This window comes from Thalassophryne amazonica, chromosome 8 (genome assembly GCF_902500255.1).
Source record: "Thalassophryne amazonica chromosome 8, fThaAma1.1, whole genome shotgun sequence".
In the NCBI taxonomy this organism is placed as follows: domain Eukaryota; kingdom Metazoa; phylum Chordata; class Actinopteri; order Batrachoidiformes; family Batrachoididae; genus Thalassophryne; species Thalassophryne amazonica.
In genome coordinates, this window is record NC_047110.1 from 1,147,161 (window position 1) to 1,169,514 (window position 22,354).

At 43.2% G+C, this 22,354-nt stretch overlaps 1 protein-coding gene across 3 annotated transcripts in view; it reads left to right on the top strand.

Moving 5' to 3' along the window:
• The first annotated feature begins 2,240 nt into the window (after positions 1–2,240).
• vps9d1 (VPS9 domain containing 1) overlaps positions 2,241–22,354 on the top strand; it is a 130,532-nt gene continuing 110,418 nt past the window's right edge. For all 3 annotated transcript variants that reach the window (XM_034175667.1, XM_034175670.1, XM_034175669.1), the window contains exon 1: positions 2,241–2,385. In XM_034175667.1, coding sequence (XP_034031558.1) covers positions 2,293–2,385 — 93 coding nt within the window. In that variant the 5' untranslated portion in view covers positions 2,241–2,292. The remainder of the gene's footprint in view (positions 2,386–22,354) is intronic.

The following is a 22,354-nucleotide window of genomic DNA, read 5'->3' on the forward strand; positions in this document are numbered from 1 at the left end:
CCCCACCAAAAAAAGAAAATATTGCCATTTAAACTCAGATACTTAAACATCACACTTCTTGTTTGAGCACGTGAAAGAGATAGACAGCAATAGCGAGACAGTGAGAGAGACCGAAACAGGGTGTTGTCTCTGGTCCTGAAAAAAAAAAACAGACAGCATTGTCTCTTTTCTTTTTTCAGGATCTGCTGCTTCTGTTCTCTGAATTTCAAAGGAAATGAACTGAAAGAATGTAATCATATGTTTTGATTGTTGGATTACTAAAGTGTATAAATGCATCCCTGCCGTAGATCAGCTCATGCACATGCAGTAGCTCATTCAGCCAGTTCAATCAGCTGTTTTAAGCACGCAGAGGTACTATGGGCTGAGTTTCACTGCACACTCGTGTGCCCAGCATGCACAGGCACTAACAGTGTGGATCATTTCACCGCACACTTGCGCACAGGCCCTGTTCTGATCACACACACGTCCGCCACATCGATCACCTGTTGTAAGCAGGCACAATGGGGGCTGTAAGGACCATGTACTCACACGCACGTGCACCAGTTCAATTAGGAGTTAACCTGGATGTGGAAATGTCCTGCTGGCGATCGGTCCGTGAGCAGGAGTTAATGGACTTTACTTAACTTGCTGCATTCGTGAGAGAACTGGAGGAGGTGAAAAAGCAAAGTAGAGTGCACGTGGTGGTCATGTGGTGAGAAGTGGACGGTGGGTGGTGGACATGTCCTCCCACTGGAGATTTGTCTGTGAGCCGGAGTTAATGGACTTTATTAATGTGCCACAATCACAAGAGAACTGGAGGAGGTAAAAGAAAGCTGCGAGCTGCAGCGGTGATATTGTGTGCGAACCGTGCTACAGAAGTGAACGGTGGACGTGGAAATGTCTTCCAGCTGGAGATCTGTCTGTGAGGACTGGACATGGACATGTCATCTGAATGTGGAAGCTTGGCTCACCTCTTCTTCTTCTGTGGTGTTGAAGCTTCACTGCCAGCAAAGTCCAGTGGGATGAATAAAATCTATCAATCCAGGTATGAACTTATTAAAGGGTTTGTCGGTGTGTAGAATTGTGGAGTCTTGGTGTACAGTAGTGCAGTGTTGTGTAGATTTACAAAGAGTTGTGGTGTGTTGTGTAGACATGTTTAAAAACTGCATACTTTCTGTGTCCAGTGCTCTATGCCCCCCCCAAAATTGAGCATGTTTAATTTCTTGCATCCTCCTCTGTGCAGGGAGCAAAAACGTGGCGTAGAGCTGCTTAAACTCGGCATAGATGGCATGCCAATATGCAATTCCACATTGGCCCTGGTGTGAGAGGGGCTTTAGCCATGTCCAAGCCATATTTCTGTAGGACTGACCTTGAGAAGGTTATCCACGCCTCCGTCACAAGTAGACTAGATTATTATAACTCTCTGGACGTTGGCTTGGATCAGTCCTCTCTAAACCGCCTCCAGCTTCTTCAGAACGCTGCTGCTCGTCTTCTTTCGGGAAAGAAAAAGTCCAACCACATATACATCGGTCTCGGCTGCTCTTCACTGGCTGCCGGTCCGTTACTGGGTTGATTTTAAACTTCTTTTAATTGTTTCTAAAGCCTTCAATGGCCCCAGTGTTATCTTTCGGAGCTTCTTTTTCCTTACACTCCAACCAGGTGGGCCTTAAGGTCTTCTGACCAACTGTTTCTGGAGGTGCCTAAAACCAGACTAAAGACGAGAGGTGACAGAGCCTCTGCAGCGGCCGCCCCCAGGCTCTGGAATAGTCTCCCATTTAATATTAGATCATCGCTGTCCCCAGAGGTGGGATGAAGTCACTGTCAAGTCATTCTCAAGTCATTAATCTGCAAGTCTCATGTCAGCTTGCAAACAATTGGTGGTCATTATGACTTGGGACTTGACTTGATACTTGCAGATTCATGACTTGAGAGTGACTTGCTGGTGACTTTGTCTCACCTCTGCCTGTCCCTAGAGACTTTTAAATCCACTTTTAAAATGTATTTCTTTCCTCTGGTGTTTCCTAAATGATTACATCTGTTTCCTTCTACTTTTTACTCTTTATTTTACTGTGTCTTTTATTTGTTTTATCGCCTGTTGTAATTTGTCTTTTATTTTTAATGTATTTATTTGTGATTTGGGGTAAATTGGTGCCCATTTTTAAATTATGTCCAGCACTTTGGTCGACTGACGCTGTAACGGAAGCAGCCTGCAGTGTCACACAGCTGCCTGTGTGGTGGCGCTACTGAAGCACGACGTTGGTTAACCGCCCTTAAAGCAATAAACGAAGAAGAACGACGCGGAAGCGTGGACTCATGGCTGCAGCGGACGGCGACGTGAAACCGCTTCAAAGTGCCATGAAACTGGCAAAGTCCGCGATCCAGCTGGACGCCGACAGCAGACACCAGGTGAGACTTTTAAAGACGCAACAACAGCGCCGCTTCTGGCCGCTGCCGCCTCCCGCAGGGGCGGAGCCTCGAAACAAGCTTCCTGTTGCTGACGTCACTGTTTCTTCGCTAAAGACTAAAAGAAATTAAAATCTGTTTAAATTTAGTACGTTATGAGATATAAAATATGAGCTTCAACAACAAACTGTGTGTTTTGTTTCTGGAACTTTATGCTGTCAAAATGTAATAAAAACAACTGGAGCAGGTCAGAGAAAAATGTGGTTTGGGTTTTTTTTTTTTGGGGGGGGGGGGGGGCGTAAATTACAAACTGTCAGTGAGGAGAGCAGAAAAAAATCCTGTTTCCATTATTGTCCTCAGATACAATTCAAAAGTAAAACAGTAAAGACTGTTTAGTGTCTGCATGAACCCGGTGATGGACAAGGTGCTGGACTGGCTGTTGGACTCTGTGGTGGACTGGCTGTACTGGGTATTGGGTACGGTTGATGAAAATGATGATTCAGGTACTTTTGTTGGGAAGAAAAGGTTTCCTGACCTTGACTTCACAGAGGATGTTGTGATCTTTGTGGAATCAGTGGATACTCTGACTGCAGCGCTTGAGAAACTGAGTGTGTCTGTGTTTGCAAAAGTCCTGCATCAGGACTAAGATTCAGGCTTTTAATAAGTTGAACTTGTAGACACATTCACTTATCTTGGCAGTGACATTCATGTCTCTGGCTCCTCCGCCTTTGAGATCCAGAGGCATCTGGGAAGTTCTTATGGAGTCATGAAGTCAGTGGACAGATGGCGATGCTGACTTTGTTGCATGAGAACCAACATCCAAGTCTTTAGGGCCCGAGTGCTGCCTGGCTTAGTGTATGGTTGTGGAACTTGCACATGAACCATTGACCTGATGTGATAACAGGATGTCTTTGGTACTAGGTCTCTTCCAAGGATCCTTGGGTTTCACTGGAATAACTTTGTATCAGATGGGAGGTTACTGAGAGAGACTAGATGAGGAGGATCACTGTTCATTGAGGACCCCGGTAGCTGGAAAAGGTCATGGACCCGGTCATGTTTCATCTGGCTGCAGCAGATGGTTATTGGCTAAATGGCCTGCCTGGGGGGTTGCTAGGGTCTGAGGTTGTCTCAGTGCCCTTGTCAAAGGTCATTTACACTCTGTGATGCAGCGTTAATGTAGAAAAATACACTGAGATTTTAGAGCAGCATATGCTGCCTTCATGACAACATCTTTTCCGGGGATGTCTGTGCATTTTCAACAGGACAATGCAAAACCACAGTCTGAACACATTATAAAGGCATGGCTGCAGTAGAAGAGGGTACTGGTACTGGGACCTGCCTGCAGTCCCAAATGCTCCAAATGGAGAATGTGTGGAACAGTGACGACCCAGTTGTGTTGTACACCTTCAGACGTCTTTGCAGGAAGAAGGGGGCTAAATAACACTTGAAACGCTTCACTGCTTGGTGTCCTCAATGCCAAAATGCCTTTTAAGTGGTGTGAGAATCAGGGGCAACATTACAAATGCTTCAGCATCCCAACTTTTTTTTTGATGTGTTGCAGGCCTGAAACACAGGAATGGATGAATATTAACAAACAAATGAAGTTGACAAGAAAAAAACATGAAAAATATGGCATCGCTTGCTGACAGACAATCTGAATTCTAAGTTCAGATTTAAGCTGTGTTAATGCCATAACATGTAAAGGCTCATTGTCTGACTCCATATACATGGGTGTTGGCCTTGAAAATTTAAATAACAGTATGATGGTAGCTTAAAAGTGGAACATGTAGAATCTGATAAAAAAAAAAAAAAAAAATTAATTATCTACAGAATGTGAAGAAATCACATTTTTGCCATTATGTTTTAGCTTTTGCTTTCAGTGAGTTCAGCCTTATCCACCACATACATACTGACAGTTGGGGCAGTAGTTGTACAAACTAAACAGACTGATTCAACACTTTAATACACCAGAACATCTGACTGAGGAATTCAAGTGCACCTTGATTTTGTTTTGTTTTATTCGGCAGCTTCCTCCTCAGATTCTGTAGCAGAAGTTGCACAGTCTGTAGGGATGTTTTTGTTTTTGACCTGCTCGAACATGTCTGCAAGAGACGAAATCATGAATATTAACAATTCCACCACGATTTTCATTCAGCTAAATGAGGTGAAAATAAAGGCTTACATAAAAGCCCATCTCATAGAATCCCAAACTGCAGAGCGAGTGGTGCTTTTTACATCATCAAGCAGTGGTTGGTCTGCCAAAGGTGGTTTGGGTAGGTGGAGCTAATGCAAAAAGTAAAATTTGTGTGGTGTTTGTTCCTCAGCACCAAGCAGCATCACTAGAACTCACAATTTGACCCTAACCAGGAAGTGCAGTTCCTTAACTGGCCAGATGAGGCTGATTTCAAATCAGAGCACATTCCCATAGAAGGCCATTTTAAAATATCCAACTTGAGAGCAGAAGTTAACATGTTTACAATGTGGTACAAATAACGGTTTTCATCTCTATTGACAGTTTCCTCCTCCATGACAACTGCACAGGGGTTGGTTTTTTAATTTATTTTTTCTTGAATTGAAGTTTTGAACTTTTAACACTCGAAAATCCAGCCTTTTCTCCCACCTCCTATTCTGTGCCAAATTTAATTATTCATTTACAACTCATTAGGCCACCTTTCTTATGTACCTGTTCTTATGTTTCTTATGTAAGTGCAGCCATTAGATCAGAATGCGGCAGTACCAGAGTGACCGGCAGTTTGAGCTTTCTGTGCAAGCTTGCATTCTGACCTTGAGAAAGTCAGAAAAGTCCGTTATGCATGCATACAAATAAAAAAAAAAAGACCAAAAAATTGAACAAATTTAAGACTTAAAAAACAAAACTAAGCTTCATGAATTAAATGTAAAGGCACTTTTCTTTTAAAAGTTTGCAGTGATGATGAGCTCTCTGTTACATTTCATTTATCATTCCATATTTGTACGACACAATATCTGATGGAAAACAGACCATGTTTAGTTTTATAGAAAGGAAGCTGAAGATGACTATTGTGTTTGGTGTTATATGAATGACTCTGTAAATTTAATATGAACAAATTTCTAAATGCTGATGGTAAACATAAAGGTGAGAATATGTTTTTGTCAATAAACACACACATCTAATGAATATTTATATTGTATACTGTGAGAATGTTCAGTTTTTTTAAAAAAAGTGGTGTAGAAGCTTCTGTTGATTAGGGAGAAGGACAGAAATACTAAAGTGCTTTAGACGGCTTTTACAGATGGGTAGATGAAGATAAACCCATATCAGCTTGCGCTGCTCAAACTCTATACTAGAGTTTCAATTGAAGGAAATTAAATTCATCCCATGTCAAATTTTTAGGCATTGAAGTGGATGAGAATTTGAACCAGAAACAACACATTAGTTTTATCCACAACTAGAAGCACTTGGAGAGCGCAAACCTCCACCAAGGCCATAGGGTCACTGACGTCACATGGAATACCGTTTGGCAAAGAGACTCATTCCACGTCATTTCACGCATCTACAGTTATGTTTCAGATTCAGTGGTTAAACCCTTAGATCTTCAGCAAATGTATTTATAAAGAGAAACTGCATAAACTACACAAGTTTTTTTAAATTATTTTCTAATAAGTTTATTCAATGAGGAGAAACAAATGCTAAATTATTGCGTCGTAACTTAATGTTTGTTCACCCTTTGTGACCCGTCTTCATGAAGTTAGATGCAAAACTGTTGAAATTGGCCCTATCCTGCAGTGATAAAGAATCCTTAAAAACATTACTGGATCCGGATCGTGTTCCGGATCATTACCAAAATTTAATGACTTCTAAGTTAGGCCAAGATACACCCCTGGTAAAAATTTCACTGAAATCCGTTGAGGATTTTTTGAGTAATCCTGCTAACAAACCAACCAACCAACAAACAAACAGACGCAACCGAAAACATAACCTCCTTGGCGGAGGTAAAAAAAAAAACAGTAAGATCATTTGGAATCATCAGCAAACTCAGACATTTTGTAGATAAGGCTTGTCCATTGACCCTGTATTATTCTTTGATTGATCAATATTTGATTTACAGTAACATAATTTGGGCAAAAACATCCAACCTCCTTAAAATTTACACACTGCTGAAACTTTTTTTTAAGACTGGCAACTTTTTCTGATTCAACAGAAGCTTCTGCACCACTTTTTAAAGGGGGAACATCTGTATTGTATTATATAATGGTTGAATGGATCCTTGTCATTTGATTGGTGCTTTGTGTGTCATATGACATGGATTAATTTGTCCCATTTGTGCTGCATTGCATTTGGAGTGCAACTTTGTTCCATTTAGTGTGCAAATTTGGTTCCATACATTTGGTACCACTGCACTCTGTGCACACACACACATGCATGCACGCACATGCTCACGCACACGTGCGTGCACACACATACCTCCAAAGCTTATTCGTAGCTTTGGAGGCCAGGCTGGGCGAATTGGAGACTCGGCTCCGCACCGTGGAAAATTCTACAGCTAGCCAGGCCCCTGTAGTCGGTGCGGACCAAGGTAGCTTAGCCGCCGTTAGTTCCCCCCTGGCAGATCCCGAGCAGTCGGGAAAGCAGGCTGACTGGGTGACTGTGAGGAGGAAGCGTAGCCCTAAACAGAAGCTCCGTGTACACCGCCAACCCGTTCACATTTCTAACCGTTTTTCCCCACTCGGCGACACACCCGCCGAGGATCAAACTCTGGTTATTGGCGACTCTGTTTTGAGAAATGTGAAGTTAGCGACACCAGCAACCATAGTCAATTGTCTTCCGGGGGCCAGAGCAGGCGACATTGAAGGAAATTTGAAACTGCTGGCTAAGGCTAAGCGTAAATTTGGTAAGCTTGTAATTCACGTCGGCAGTAATGACACCCGGTTACGCCAATCGGAGGTCACTAAAATTAACATTAAATCGGTGTGTAACTTTGCAAAAACAATGTCGGACTCTGTAGTTTTCTCTGGGCCCCTCCCCAATCGGACCGGGAGTGACATGTTTAGCCGCATGTTCTCCTTGAATTGCTGGCTGTCTGAGTGGTGTCCAAAAAATGAGGTGGGCTTCATAGATAATTGGCAAAGCTTCTGGGGAAAACCTGGTCTTGTTAGGAGAGACGGCATCCATCCCACTTTGGATGGAGCACCTCTCATTTCTAGAAATCTGGACAATTTTCTTAAATCCTCCAAACTGTGACTATCCAGGGTTGGGACCAGGAAGCAGAGTTGTAGTCTTACACACCTCTCTGCAGCTTCTCTCCCCCTGCCATCCCCTCATTACCCCATCCCCGTAGAGACGGTGCCTGCTCCCAGACCACCAATAACCAGCAAAAATCTATTTAAGCATAAAAATTCAAAAAGAAAAAAATAATATAGCACCTTCAACTGCACCACAGACTAAAACAGTTAAATGTGGTCTATTAAACATTAGGTCTCTCTCTTCTAAGTCCCTGTTGGTAAATGATATAATAATTGATCAACATATTGATTTATTCTGCCTAACAGAAACCTGGTTACAGCAGGATGAATATGTTAGTTTAAATGAGTCAACACCCCCGAGTCACACTAACTGTCAGAATGCTCGTAGCACGGGCCGGGGCGGAGGATTAGCAGCAATCTTCCATTCCAGCTTATTAATTAATCAAAAACCCAGACAGAGCTTTAATTCATTTGAAAGCTTGTCTCTTAGTCTTGTCCATCCAAATTGGAAGTCCCAAAAACCAGTTTTATTTGTTATTATCTATCGTCCACCTGGTCGTTACTGTGAGTTTCTCTGTGAATTTTCAGACCTTTTGTCTGACTTAGTGCTTAGCTCAGATAATATAATTATAGTGGGCGATTTTAACATCCACACAGATGCTGAGAATGACAGCCTCAACACTGCATTTAATCTATTATTAGACTCTATTGGCTTTGCTCAAAAAGTAAATGAGTCCACCCACCACTTTAATCATATCTTAGATCTTGTTCTGACTTATGGTATGGAAATAGAAGACTTAACAGTATTCCCTGAAAACTCCCTTCTGTCTGATCATTTGTTAATAACATTTACATTTACTCTGATGTACTACCCAGCAGTGGGGAATAAGTTTCATTACACTAGAAGTCTTTCAGAAAGCGCTGTAACTAGGTTTAAGGATATGATTCCTTCTTTATGTTCTCTAATGCCATATACCAACACAGTGCAGAGTAGCTACCTAAACTCTGTAAGGGAGATAGAGTATCTCATCAATAGTTTTACATCCTCATTGAAGACAACTTTGGATGCTGTAGCTCCTCTGAAAAAGAGAGCTTTAAATCAGAATTGTCTGACTCCGTGGTATAACTCACAAACTCGTAGCTTAAAGCAGATAACCCGTAAGTTGGAGAGGAAATGGCGTCTCACTAATTTAGAAGATCTTCACTTAGCCTGGAAAAAGAGTCTGTTGCTCTATAAAAAAGCCCTCCGTAAAGCTAGGACATCTTACTACTCATCACTAATTGAAGAAAATAAGAACAACCCCAGGTTTCTTTTCAGCACTGTAGCCAGGCTGACAAAGAGTCAGAGCTCTATTGAGCTGAGTATTCCATTAACTTTAACTAGTAATGACTTCATGACTTTCTTTGCTAACAAAATTTTAACTATTAGAGAAAAAATTACTCATAACCATCCCAAAGACGTATCGTTATCTTTGGCTGCTTTCAGTGATGCCGGTATTTGGTTAGACTCTTTCTCTCCGATTGTTCTGTCTGAGTTATTTTCATTAGTTACTTCATCCAAACCATCAACATGTTTATTAGACCCCATTCCTACCAGGCTGCTCAAGGAAGCCCTACCATTATTTAATGCTTCGATCTTAAATATGATCAATCTGTCTTTGTTAGTTGGCTATGTACCACAGGCTTTTAAGGTGGCAGTAATTAAACCATTACTTAAAAAGCCATCACTTGACCCAGCTATCTTAGCTAATTATAGGCCAATCTCCAACCTTCCTTTTCTCTCAAAAATTCTTGAAAGGGTAGTTGTAAAACAGCTAACTGATCATCTGCAGAGGAATGGTCTATTTGAAGAGTTTCAGTCAGGTTTTAGAATTCATCATAGTACAGAAACAGCATTAGTGAAGGTTACAAATGATCTTCTTATGGCCTCGGACAGTGGACTCATCTCTGTGCTTGTTCTATTAGACCTCAGTGCTGCTTTTGATACTGTTGACCATAAAATTTTATTACAGAGATTAGAGCATGCCATAGGTATTAAAGGCACTGCGCTGCGGTGGTTTGAATCATATTTGTCTAATAGATTACAATTTGTTCATGTAAATGGGGAATCTTCTTCACAGACTAAAGTTAATTATGGAGTTCCACAAGGTTCTGTGCTAGGACCAATTTTATTCACTTTATACATGCTTCCCTTAGGCAGTATTATTAGACGGTATTGCTTAAATTTTCATTGTTACGCAGATGATACCCAGCTTTATCTATCCATGAAGCCAGAGGACACACACCAATTAGCTAAACTGCAGGATTGTCTTACAGACATAAAGACATGGATGACCTCTAATTTCCTGCTTTTAAACTCAGATAAAACTGAAGTTATTGTACTTGGCCCCACAAATCTTAGAAACATGGTGTCTAACCAGATCCTTACTCTGGATGGCATTACCCTGACCTCTAGTAATACTGTGAGAAATCTTGGAGTCATTTTTGATCAGGATATGTCATTCAAAGCACATATTAAACAAATATGTAGGACTGCTTTTTTGCATTTACGCAATATCTCTAAAATCAGAAAGGTCTTGTCGGTCTTGTCTCAGAGTGATGCTGAAAAACTAATTCATGCATTTATTTCCTCTAGGCTGGACTATTGTAATTCATTATTATCAGGTTGTCCTAAAAGTTCCCTAAAAAGCCTTCAGTTAATTCAAAATGCTGCAGCTAGAGTACTGACGGGGACTAGAAGGAGAGAGCATATCTCACCCATATTGGCCTCTCTTCATTGGCTTCCTGTTAATTCTAGAATAGAATTTAAAATTCTTCTTCTTACTTATAAGGTTTTGAATAATCAGGTCCCATCTTATCTTAGGGACCTCGTAGTACCATGTCACCCCAATAGAGCGCTTCGCTCTCAGACTGCAGGCTTACTTGTAGTTCCTAGGGTTTGTAAGAGTAGAATGGGAGGCAGAGCCTTCAGCTTTCAGGCTCCTCTCCTGTGGAACCAGCTCCCAATTCAGATCAGGGAGACAGACACCCTCTCTACTTTTAAGATTAGGCTTAAAACTTTCCTTTTTGCTAAAGCTTATAGTTAGGGCTGGATCAGGTGACCCTAAACCATCCCTTAGTTATGCTGCTATAGACGTAGACTGCTGGGGGGTTCCCATGATGCACTGTTTCTTTCTCTTTTTGCTCTGTATGCACCACTCTGCATTTAATCATTAGTGATCGATCTCTGCTCCCCTCCACAGCATGTCTTTTTCCTGGTTCTCTCCCTCAGCCCCAACCAGTCCCAGCAGAAGACTGCCCCTCCCTGAGCCTGGTTCTGCTGGAGGTTTCTTCCTGTTAAAAGGGAGTTTTTCCTTCCCACTGTAGCCAAGTGCTTGCTCACAGGGGGTCGTTTTGACCGTTGGGGTTTTACATAATTATTGTATGGCCTTGCCTTACAATATAAAGCGCCTTGGGGCAACTGTTTGTTGTGATTTGGCGCTATATAAAAAAATTGATTGATTGATTGATACACACAACAAATCCACTGTGCTGTCTGGAGGCTGTTAACAGGAAGAAAGAATGAAAAGCTGGACTAATTTCTGACATGATTTTTTTTTTTTTTACTGCACTGAGGATCTACACAGTCTTTATTTTTGGTAGTACACGCGCGCACAAGCACCGACCCAGTTGCGCGTGACCCGTGTGTGTGTGTATGCATGCGCGCGGGGACAACAACTCAGAGACATGATTTGATTGAGCTAACTGATGCTGCTAATTCTTGTAACACACACACAAAACAAATCCACTATGCTGTCTGGAGGCTAACAGGAAGAAAGAATAAAAAGCTGGACTAATTTGTGACATGATTTCTTTTTTTTCACTGCACCGAGGATGTACACAGTATTTTTTTGGTAGTACACGCGTGCACAAGCGCCGACCCGGTTGCGCGTGACCCATGTGCGTGCCCGCAGGGGACAATGACTCTGAGACATGATTTGATTGAGCTAACTGACACTGCTAATTCTTGTAACGCACACATACACACAAACACACACACAAAATCCACTCCGCTGTAAACCGTCTGGATACATGAAGAGCTGTTCAGATGAAAAGCTGATGTGATTTTCGGCTGGACTGAGGAACTACACAAAGTCTTTTTTTTATTTTTTTTTTTATGGAAGTCTGAAGTCAGTGCACAGCATCACTGGACAACACATCACATTTTGGACTTTAGCAGCAGTGGAACACCAAAATGTAAGTCCCTTTTCTGTTGTTTAAAAGTAATAAAATATCAAATGACAAGGATCTATTTCAGCTGTTATGTAAAACAAGTAATGAATGTTTTTACATTCTTTCAATGGAATTAATATTTAATTCCTCATGAAATATTCGTACCATTGAACTCATAAAAATTCATTATTTGTATAATAGCCAGTTGGTGTGTGTGTATGCCTTCGATCACGGCGAAACTGGGTAGAGCTGACATTTTCTGTTTGGTATGCTTATGTATTTTGGGTCAAGGATAAACACTGCGAAAATGGAAAGTTGATAGAACAAATATTTTTTGAGAAATTAGCAATTTTAGCTAACCAGTAAACAGTGGACATTGTGCTGCAATGCACCATGGGATTTCAGTGGTGGGCACTGTTCAGCTAATCTGATAACCGATAACTTTTAAAACAATCATCGGACCAATTATCTTCCGATAAATTTAGTTCTGATAACTTTCAGTCTGATAACATTTTTTTTCTGGCAAAGTGAGCAAAGTTTAACAGTCAAAAACATTTGTAAACCCTAAAATCAAACAGACTGGCTGTTGCTTGCTGATGACATCATTATTAAGCGCAAAACACGATTGGCCGGTCGACGCAGGGAGCATTGTGGATAGTGTAGTTCAGCCTCAGTTTGGACGTTACAGTGTTATTGCCTGCTCAACAAGAGTTTTTAATCAGAATTTTGTCCCATTTATGATAAACTTTCAATTTGTGGAGATTTTACCATTCATATTTGTTGCCCTTCTGATAACTTTGCCTCTGAGTTTAGAAGAACTTTCACTTCTTTCGATTTAATTCAATTGGTCGATGGTCCTACGCACCATCACGGGCAGACTGTGGATCTCATTATTTCTCATGGGCTCTCAGTGGCTGTCACCGAGGTGTCTGAAGCCGCCCTCCGTCACCGAGGTGTCTGAAGCCGCCCTCCGTCACCGAGGTGTCTGAAGCCGCCCTCCGTCACCGAGGTGTCTGAAGCCGCCTTCTCCGATCACTTCTCCATTATTTTTGAGGCTGAAGCATCACTAACATCCTGTAAACCTCGTGACACACCTCACTGACACCACAGTCTCACCTCTTCAACAGCTGGTGAATTTGCTGCTGCCTTCACAGACACTCAGAATCTGGACATTCATAGTGTGGAGTCTTCTTCAAGCCCTGAGAACATTCTGTCTCTCTTCCACATCACTTGCTCTCGGATTCTGGGCTCAATGGCTCCTTTTTGACAAAAATCAGCCAATCCGAGATCTGATCCCTGGTTTGATGACACTGTCCGTGTCCTCAGGCAGCAGTGCCGACAAGCTGAAAGACGCTGGAAGAACTACAGGTTTCCAGGAGATGCTGAGAGACTGCCTCAGTGACTGTCAGCGGGCAATGAGGGAGGCAAAATGTCAGTATCTGTCAAATGTGATTTGGAGCAACAGTCATTGCCCCAGAACTCTTTTAACTCTATTAATTTAGTTGTTAACACCCTCGCCCACACACACACACACATGTTCTGACTGATGCCTCAGTCAGTACTTGTGAGGACTTTCTTCATTTCTTCACTGAAAAAGTTGACAGAATAAGGAAACTTGCCAGCGACAGTATCAGTGCTGACCAGCTGTTTCACTTCCTCCTGCTGAGTTTGAGCCATTTGAAATTGTTTCTTTTTCTTCTTTCTCTAAAGTGGTGTAGCCACTGAAACCTACAAACGGCCCTTTTGATATTGTCCCGACTAAGTTATTGCTGGAAGTTTTTAATGTTCTGGGGCCCTTTTTAGCGTGTTTTATAAATTTCTTGCTTCACCACTGGATCTCTACCAGTTGCTTTTCAACACGCTCTGGTTTGTCCACAACTTAAAAAGCCACAGCTTGATCCCTCTATATTATCGCATTTTAAACCTGTTTCTCACTTTATGTCCAAGGTTTTAGAAAAAGTTGTTTTTATACAGTTACAGTCGTTCTTAGAAAATAATATGCTGTGACGGGTTCTGAAGCCGTCACAGCACTGAATGGGCTCTTTTAAAAGCTCATAATGACATTGCATTGTCAGTAGACGTTAAGCGCCCCATGGTTTTAGCGCTGCTGGATCTGACAGCTGCCTTCGATACAGTTGACCACTCAGTCCTCCTGTCCCGTTTAAAAAAAAAATGTTGGACTCGATGGCACTGTTCTGAAGTGGTTCGCATCATATCTTTCTGATCGATGTTTTTCTGTAATGATTAGTGACCTGTCCTCTTCGAGTGGTTCTCTTGCTTGTGGTGTTCCGCAAGGCTCAGTCCTTGGCCCCACTCTCTTCTCCCTGTATATGTTGCCACTCGGATCAATCATTGCAAACCACAATATGTTGTTCCACTGCTATACAGACGACATTCAAATCTACACCTCCCCCCAAATCACTGGGGGCAGTGTGGTCAGCTGTATCGTAGAAATAAGGCAGTGGTTGCCTTTGAATTTTCTGCACCTAAATGAGGACAAGACTGAGTGTATTCTGTTTGGTGGTTCACAGATAATGGATGTTGGGGGATTGTTGGTTAAACCCACTGCCAGAAATCTTGGGGGGATGTTTGACAGTGGTTTTAATTTCTACAAACAAAGAGACTCTGTGGTCAAATCAAGCTTTTATCAAGTATGACTTTTAGCAAATGTGAAGCCTTTCTTAAATTGTGTAGATCTGGAAAAAGCCATTCATGCTTTTATTAGTTCTGACCTGGACTATTGCAACAGGCTTTACGTTGGAGTCTCCAAGTCTTCCCTTTGTCGACTTCAACTGGTTCAAAATGCTGCAGCACGTCTTATGTTTGTTTTTAAAGCTCTGAGTGGTTAAGCCCCACCATACTTAGCCGAGCTGCTGTTACATTGGGACCAAACCAGAGTTTTGAGATCTTCTAACCAGTGTGCACTTGAGGTTCCGAGGCCCAGATGGGGAGACCGGGCTTTGTGGCCACACCCAGACTGTGGAACAAGCCCCCCAAGATCCGCACTACCACTGAACTGGGTCGTTTTAAATCTATATTAAAAACCATCCTTTTTAGAATGGATTTTGCACAAACAAAAGATGTATAGTTTAGGGCTGCAACAAACGATTATTTGGATCATCAATAAATCTGATGGGGTTTCGATACGATTAATCGATTAATCGGAATAATTTTTTTAAAATGTGCCAGGGAAACAATTTTTCTCTCCTTCCATCACTTTATTTAACAACAGAACATTATTTGAAAACTTAAAATACTTGAAGCAGCTTAATGCTAACTTTAACATTGAAAATGCCATAGACATGCTAACGTGTTAGCATCGGCATTAGCATAAAATACATCTATCAACTGTTTCAGAAGACCATAACAGGTCAGTTTAACATAAAAAGGTAAATATTCCTCACAGACATGTGCTCTTTAGGGTTTTAGTGGGGAAAAAATTAAGATAAAGCGAAATAAAACAAATGAAACCAACAAAGCAGCAGCTCGAAGCACTCCTTCATTGGTTCAAGATTCAAAGCAAAGCTCGGTTGATTATATGGAAGAAACGAAACATTTGCGGTAAAACAAAGTTATTTAGCAACTAATCGATGACTAAATTAGTTGACAACTATTTTAATAATCGATTTTAATCGATTAACTCTTAGTTGTTTCAGTCAGCTCTAGCATATTTTTTGATGTGTCTTTTAAATTTGCTTAGTGTCTTATGTTATTCTTTATGTTTTTATGTGATGGTGTAGCACTTTGGTCACCCTCTGGGCTGTGGAAAGGGCAATATAAATAAACTTTGTGTTGTGTGGGCCACTGAAGAGGAGGTACTGCTGGCCCACCACCACTAGAGGGCGCCCTGCCTGGAGTGCGGGCTCCAGGCACCGGAGGGCGCTGCCGCCTTACAGGAGCAGCCAGGATGACAGCTGTCACCCATCACTGGAGACAGCTGATCCCAATCAATAAGGAGGTATATCAGCAGGACGGCATCTCCACCTCATTTGCCAAGATATCGCCTTACCAAAGAGGTAACAATCTCAGCCTACACATACGTGTGACTTTAAGTGTATTCTTGTTGATTATCTGTAGGACTGCTGACTACCAGACAGCATTTGGATAAGTACTCACCTTCCTACATTTCTTGATTGTTGTTGACGAGGGGTGGAGGTGGACTCTCCACCCTCCGTGTTGCTGGGTGCAGCCGCATCCACACCTGACTGTTTCTGTTTCCTGCCAGCAGTACCGGATCCGACGAGCAGAGGCAGTGGCCACCTGGGAATTCGGGACTTGGCGGCTCCAGTATTCCCGGGGTTCGGTGGCAGAGGAAATCGGGTTGGTTCCGGTTCGACTTGGACAGACGTCTCCTATCGTCGAGCCTGCCCACACGACACCGTTGTAATTAAGCTCAATCTCCATATTGTAATCGGTTGTATTTGTTGTGCCTGTTTCACAACAGTAAAAACAGTGTTATTTGACTCCTCCATTGTCCGTTCATTTGCGCCCCCCTGTTGTGGGTCCGTGTTCCTACACTTTCACAACACTTTGGTTGACTTTTATTTGATTGATTTAAATACACATTTTAAAATATGTTCAGAAATGAACTCAAACAAACCAGTTATGTAGAATGAAAATATTTTTGGAAAAAATTCCAAATGTCATGCTCGGCCCCGGCTCAGGGTTTAGGTCCTAGTTCTTTTTGCATTCACTCCTATGGTTTTCTGTTTGCTTCTTACTGTTTTGATCTTGCTTGTTTGCTCCGGCCTCCGCCTTGCCTTACTCCTGAACTCAGCTTGTACGTATTTTGACTCTGCCTCTGTCTTTGCCTGCGATACTCCTCGATGCCATTTGTATGACCTCAGCTCGTATTATTGACCACATCCTAGTCTGTACCCTGTCTGATACCTCTGCCTCATTATCTGACTACCTGTGCACTGAATCTACTGCCTGGTTACAAGATAAAGCCTCTTATTCATCACAACCAGCCATGTCTGTGAGTTTTGTATTGGTCTCCTACTGCTTCCGGTGTCAATCCATCATGGGTCCTGACAGAACAATCGGGCCAGTACCAGGAGGTCACAGACTCAAATCCAGAACTGAACATGTCAGCAATTAAAGAGGTATTCACCTACATCTCCTTTTTTTAACCTGTTTCTGCCAGTGCCTACTCCCTGAGAGAGAAATTTGACTACCTTGATCAGGCTTGGGAAGTGATAGAAGTAAGCACCTGGCTTTACAGCTTTTTCCTCAACCTTGAGGGGTTGGACAATTTATTTGCTGCAGAGAGGCTGCCTGACTGGTTGAAGCACCCTGAGCAATATCTGCAAACCTCTTGCTCACCAGTAGACAATGACGCTGAGGGGGAAGACCTGGAGGATGAGTCTTCTTCAGAGACGGAGGACTCATCATTTCAGAACATGGAAGAGTTTTTGTTTAAAATTAAGGACTTATTTTTTGAGCTCATGGACAGTCCAGGCGAGCAGAGCAAGCGGTGCATTTTTTTCTACTCTAGATCAACTTCTCCTCACTGCACCTGAAATGGTCACCGCTTTCCCTGAGTTAACTCATATAAAAATTCTGTTTAAGCAGGGTCAGCTGCCTACCTATGTCGAGGACCCAGTGGACTTCCTGTTTGAAGCAGAGATCATTAACATCTCTCAGGACACACCCAGCTTTATTGCGCTGTCCACTGAAGGGGTGCACTCCTCCCACAACTTGTCTGCCTCCCACACCTGCTGCTCGGAGGTCATCCACAAGAGAGCTGACGGAGCAAAATCAGCCCGGGTAATCAGATACATGACCGGGTGCAATTACAGAGCCAGTTCCATCTTGTCAGGCTCCAGTGCTGGCCCCCCCCGAAGCTCCGTGTGCCTCCACACCAATCCGCAGCCACCGCGATGTCCACGCCCACGGGAACCTCAGTCCCCATGTTGTCCAACCTCTTTGTGCAGGTCACGCATCTCCCAGGCCTCGCAGAGTCATCAGGAATGAGTACACCTGCTCAGAGCACAGCTGTTCCATCAGAGACTTCTTCTGCGCTCACGCTGCAGAACCAAGTAGAACAGCTCATGATGTCACATCTCCTGCTACGTCATCAGCACACCAGGTGACAGCGCTGGCCGAAGTGGCTATGATGCACTCGCTGTCACGACCTGCAAGTGAGACTGCCGAAGCATGCACCACTCCTCAGCCGGACGTGAAGCCAGCTGATTCTGGCGCTGCTTCACCACAATCTGCAGAAGCACGCACTGCTCCTCAGCTGGCCGCGACGTCAGCGGATTCTGACAGTCCATGTTCCGCAACAACACGTCCCATGCCTCCGACTACAGCCAAGCAAGCGGATTCAGACAGCGCTCCACGATCATTTGCTAAACCAGCTGAGACGGTCCCGGCGAATGCTGCCCCTTGGTTCTCAGTCCCACCAGCAGAAACATCAATGGAACGCTCAACGCAGACTGTCATCTCATCACACCCACCGCTCACCCGTTCTTCTGTGTTCTTCCCAACTGGAACAGCAACAGCCATTATCAACAGGACAGTGAGTTTAGGTTATTGACATCTTATTTTTTGATCCTACGGGTCCAATTTCCATGTTCAGTTGAAAGTCTATTCCAAGACATATTTCAGGACTCCACGTGGGCCTCGTCCTCCTGTTTTGCTAAGTGGTTACCAGTCTTGATATTAGTCATTTGTTTCAAAGTTTGCTCATTTTTTGAGTCTCCTCTTAATGTTTATTTTGGTTGGAAAGTGGTCAGCACCTTTTTTTATGGTTCAGTGAAGTTTTCTTCCTGGATTACAAATATGGTTTTGGGACTGCAAGTTCCCCTTGCAAGTCACCTGTTTATTTCCCTACTTTGAGCAAGCTGCCCAGTGTTATCAGCTCCATTGTCAAGCATGCAATGTTCTTTTGGTTGCATCAGTGTGGTAAACTGTTAGGTGTTTCTTATCTCAATCCGACCCAGTCCCTATTTACATATGTTACCCAGCTAGTGGGAATCTGGTCCTTTGTATGGTGGTTCTGGGAACCTTTGTCTCCCCAATCCCCACATGGCTCGAGTCTCCAACCAATCTTCTCTCAAGGTCAGTTTGAGGTCAATGTCTCCCCTAGGTCCATTGTTGGATATTCTATGGCTGATAACCCTCCACTGTCTTATTGGGTTATCTGGATCTTATTGGTGACCCTTAACTACCACAGGTTGTTGCTTGGGGTTTGGGGTTCTTCTGTCCTGCTGGTAGACCCCCTGATATGTCATGACACTCTAAATGGCCTAATGGTGACCCTCCTGACACCCCTGTGGGCCTAAAGGGGCCTCCGGACCGATCCCCTGGTGTTCATCTGACCTTCAGATGGCCATATGGTCACCCGTCTGGTGGGCTTACTGATTATTGTCGCCTGTGTCTCTGGCCCCCCTTATTTTTGCTGGGGGTGCCCCACCATACGGTCACCTGCATCATAGGCGTTTGTTGTGGGTTTCTGCCAGTTTTCCGTGGACTTTTGTTACAAGATAAAGCCTCTTATTCATCACAACCAGCCATGTCTGCGAGTTTGCATTGGTCTCCTACAGCTTCCGGTGTCAATCCATCACAAGTCCTGACACAAAGTTACTAAACAGAAACAACAACAAAAAAATGCTTTCATAAATTGGTCCCCTTTGGTGAATTTACAGTAAATCACCACTTTCACAACAGGTTTTCTTTCCACAAGTCAGGGAATGGATACATGAACATTTCCAAATAACTGTGTGTGTCTTGGACTTCATTCACATCAATCATTTAGAAATACAAGTAGTACGGCACTATGTGGTAAATCTGTCTGGAGGAGGCAGTTCTAAAAAAACTGAGTGACTGTACAAGGAGGCGGCAAGTGAAGGAACCTATTAAAACAGCTATGACAACTCTGAAAGAGTTGTACTGTAGGCTTTTCTGGTTGTGATTGGAGAAGCTATGCATAATGCAACTTTTGACTATTACATCATCAGTTATACAGCTTCTTGGTGGACTGGCAAATAGATAATCCTTCTTGAAAAAAAAACAGATGAAATTTCAGCTAAGGTGTACCACAAAGCACATGGGAGACTGCCGCCTAGATTTGATCAGATTTCTTGTATCAAAGTCTTTCTTTGGCCTGCTACTCTTTTCCATAACGTCATGCTGTGGCTGATCAACTTTTACTTCAGCTCTGCACATCATCCTTACTCTTAAATACTGGAACAAGTACACATCTTCTTCACTCCTCAGGCCTCCTCATTTCCATGCCTCCACTGGAATGTCATCTGGACCAACTGCCTTTCCACTCTTCATCCTCTTCATAGGTGTCCTGACTTCATCCTTACTAATCCATTGCACTTCTTGATTTATTCTCTTCACATCATCCAGCCACCTCTCTCTCTCCATTTATCAACTCCTCCATCAGGCTCCTTCACAAAACAATCTCTTTGCTTGTCAGCACATTGTCATCTCCATCTGTAAGTCCTTTTCTCTTTCCTTTGTGTTCATTTCCCTCTATGCCTGATCTTTAGATTTTTCCACTTCTCTTTTCACCATTTTCTCTTCATACTTTCTCGAACATCTTCATTCCAACACCAAGCCTCCTTGTCTTACCTTCCTAGCTGTCTCCCTCATCACATCTGCAGTACGTTTACATTTGTTCTTACTGATGGGTTAATTATGGCATGATCTAGCTCTCTTCATTATGAGAACATTATGAGAATATAAACAACCACAGAGACAGGAATCATGCTACTGTAAGTCTGGGAGCATATGCGATGCTGCAGTTTGCCACAACACCCCGGAACCACTATGGGTCCTGGATGGAACCACTTGAGTAGATAAGCAGTTCATCTTGACCTGTTTATGATCCTCTGAAGAGACCTAGCACCAAAAACATCCTTTGGCCTTTGCTTTAGGTTACTGGTTAACATCCTAGTCTCATAACTATACAGTAGGAAGCACCAGGACCTTAAATGACTTGGACCTTTGTTGTCCTAAAAAGGTATCGGCATCACCAAACACCTCTGTCTAGTGACCTCTTCAAAAACAGAAACTGAAATGTATAAAAGAACCCTGTGGTAAAGCTGTTATCACAGTTGTATAAATTGTGACTGAGCACAGACATGTAAGTCTCCATCTGTTTCCTCTCGCTTTAGTTTCAACCACTCACTTGTGTTTTTGTCTACTACTTACACAAATTCCTCAAACAGTCTGATCTCGAAGTCTTGCATGATTTCATCTTGGGTACTGAGAGAAAACAGCAGACTGCAAGACTTCTCCTGAAGTGATCTGAGTGATCCTCAGGGAAGCCACAAAACCATGTGCTCGGAATTCACAAACTGGGCACTTCTGTTGAGACTACATTTCTGCAGAATTTTCCTGTGTGGCCTCATAAAGACATGGTCCTTGGCACCATTGCCAGTGTTAGAATGCCACGTCCAGCAGTGTACGAGGTCTGTTAGAAAACTATCCGACCTTTTTATTTTTTGCAAAAACCATATGGATTTGAATCACGTGTGATTACATCAGCCAAGCTTGAACCTTCGTGTGCATGCGTGAGTTTTTTCACGCCTGTCAGTTGCGTCATTCGCCTGTGAGCAGGCTTTGTGTGAGCAGTGGTCCACCCCTTGGGGCTTTGTTGATCCGGGACATCGTCTGACTTCCACAGAAATGGCAGAAGACTTGGACATCAGTACTTTTTTGGCACATTCCACTGTTACAGGAGTTTTTGTCATGGAAAGAGAAGCGGACGGATGCACCACGGAGCCGCTCATGGCACGGACAAAAGCACCTCCGTGTTGGTCTCACAGGGCAGCTTTCAGATGGCTTTCAGATGGCTTTCGGTGGCTTTTCATTTGTGTGACTATCCGAGAAATTGCAGAAGACGTGGACATCAGCACTTTTTCGGCACATTGAGACAGACGTGCGGAGAAATTTGCGCGTTGAGACGGAGCTGCATGGCGCAAAGCAACGCCGTGAGGAAGCCTCACAGGACTTGTTCTGGCATGTCCAGCTAATCCACATTTTCTCGGATAGTCACACTAATGAAAAGCCGTCTGAAAGCCATCTGAAAGCCGTCCTGTGAGACCAACACGGAGGTGCTTTTGTCCGCGCCATGAGCGGCTCCGTGGCGCATCCCTCCGCTTCTCTTTCCATGACAAAGTCTCCTGTAACAGTGGAATGTGCCGAAAAAGTACTGATGTCCACGTCTTCTGCCATTTCTGTGGAAGTCAGACGACGTCCCAGATCAACAAAGCCTTCACTTTGGAAATGATCTGGTTGTTTCAGTGGGGTTTCAGCCTGTCGCTTGGCGCTCGGAGTGCGCCGCGCTCTCAGACGCTGTGGGCGGTCTTTAAACCGGCTGGAGCACCCCTTAATCTGTGTGAGCCCCATAAAATCGTCCCTGAAAGCCATGTGAATTTTCCGAATGGTGTCCACCTCGAGGTCTCTCACAGTTTCTGGAAAAATTTGATGCAGCAAAGCTCCAAATTGTTCAGACATTTTATTTGCAATAAAAATTCGACGAGAGGGGTGGACCACTGCTCACTCAAAGCCTGCTCAC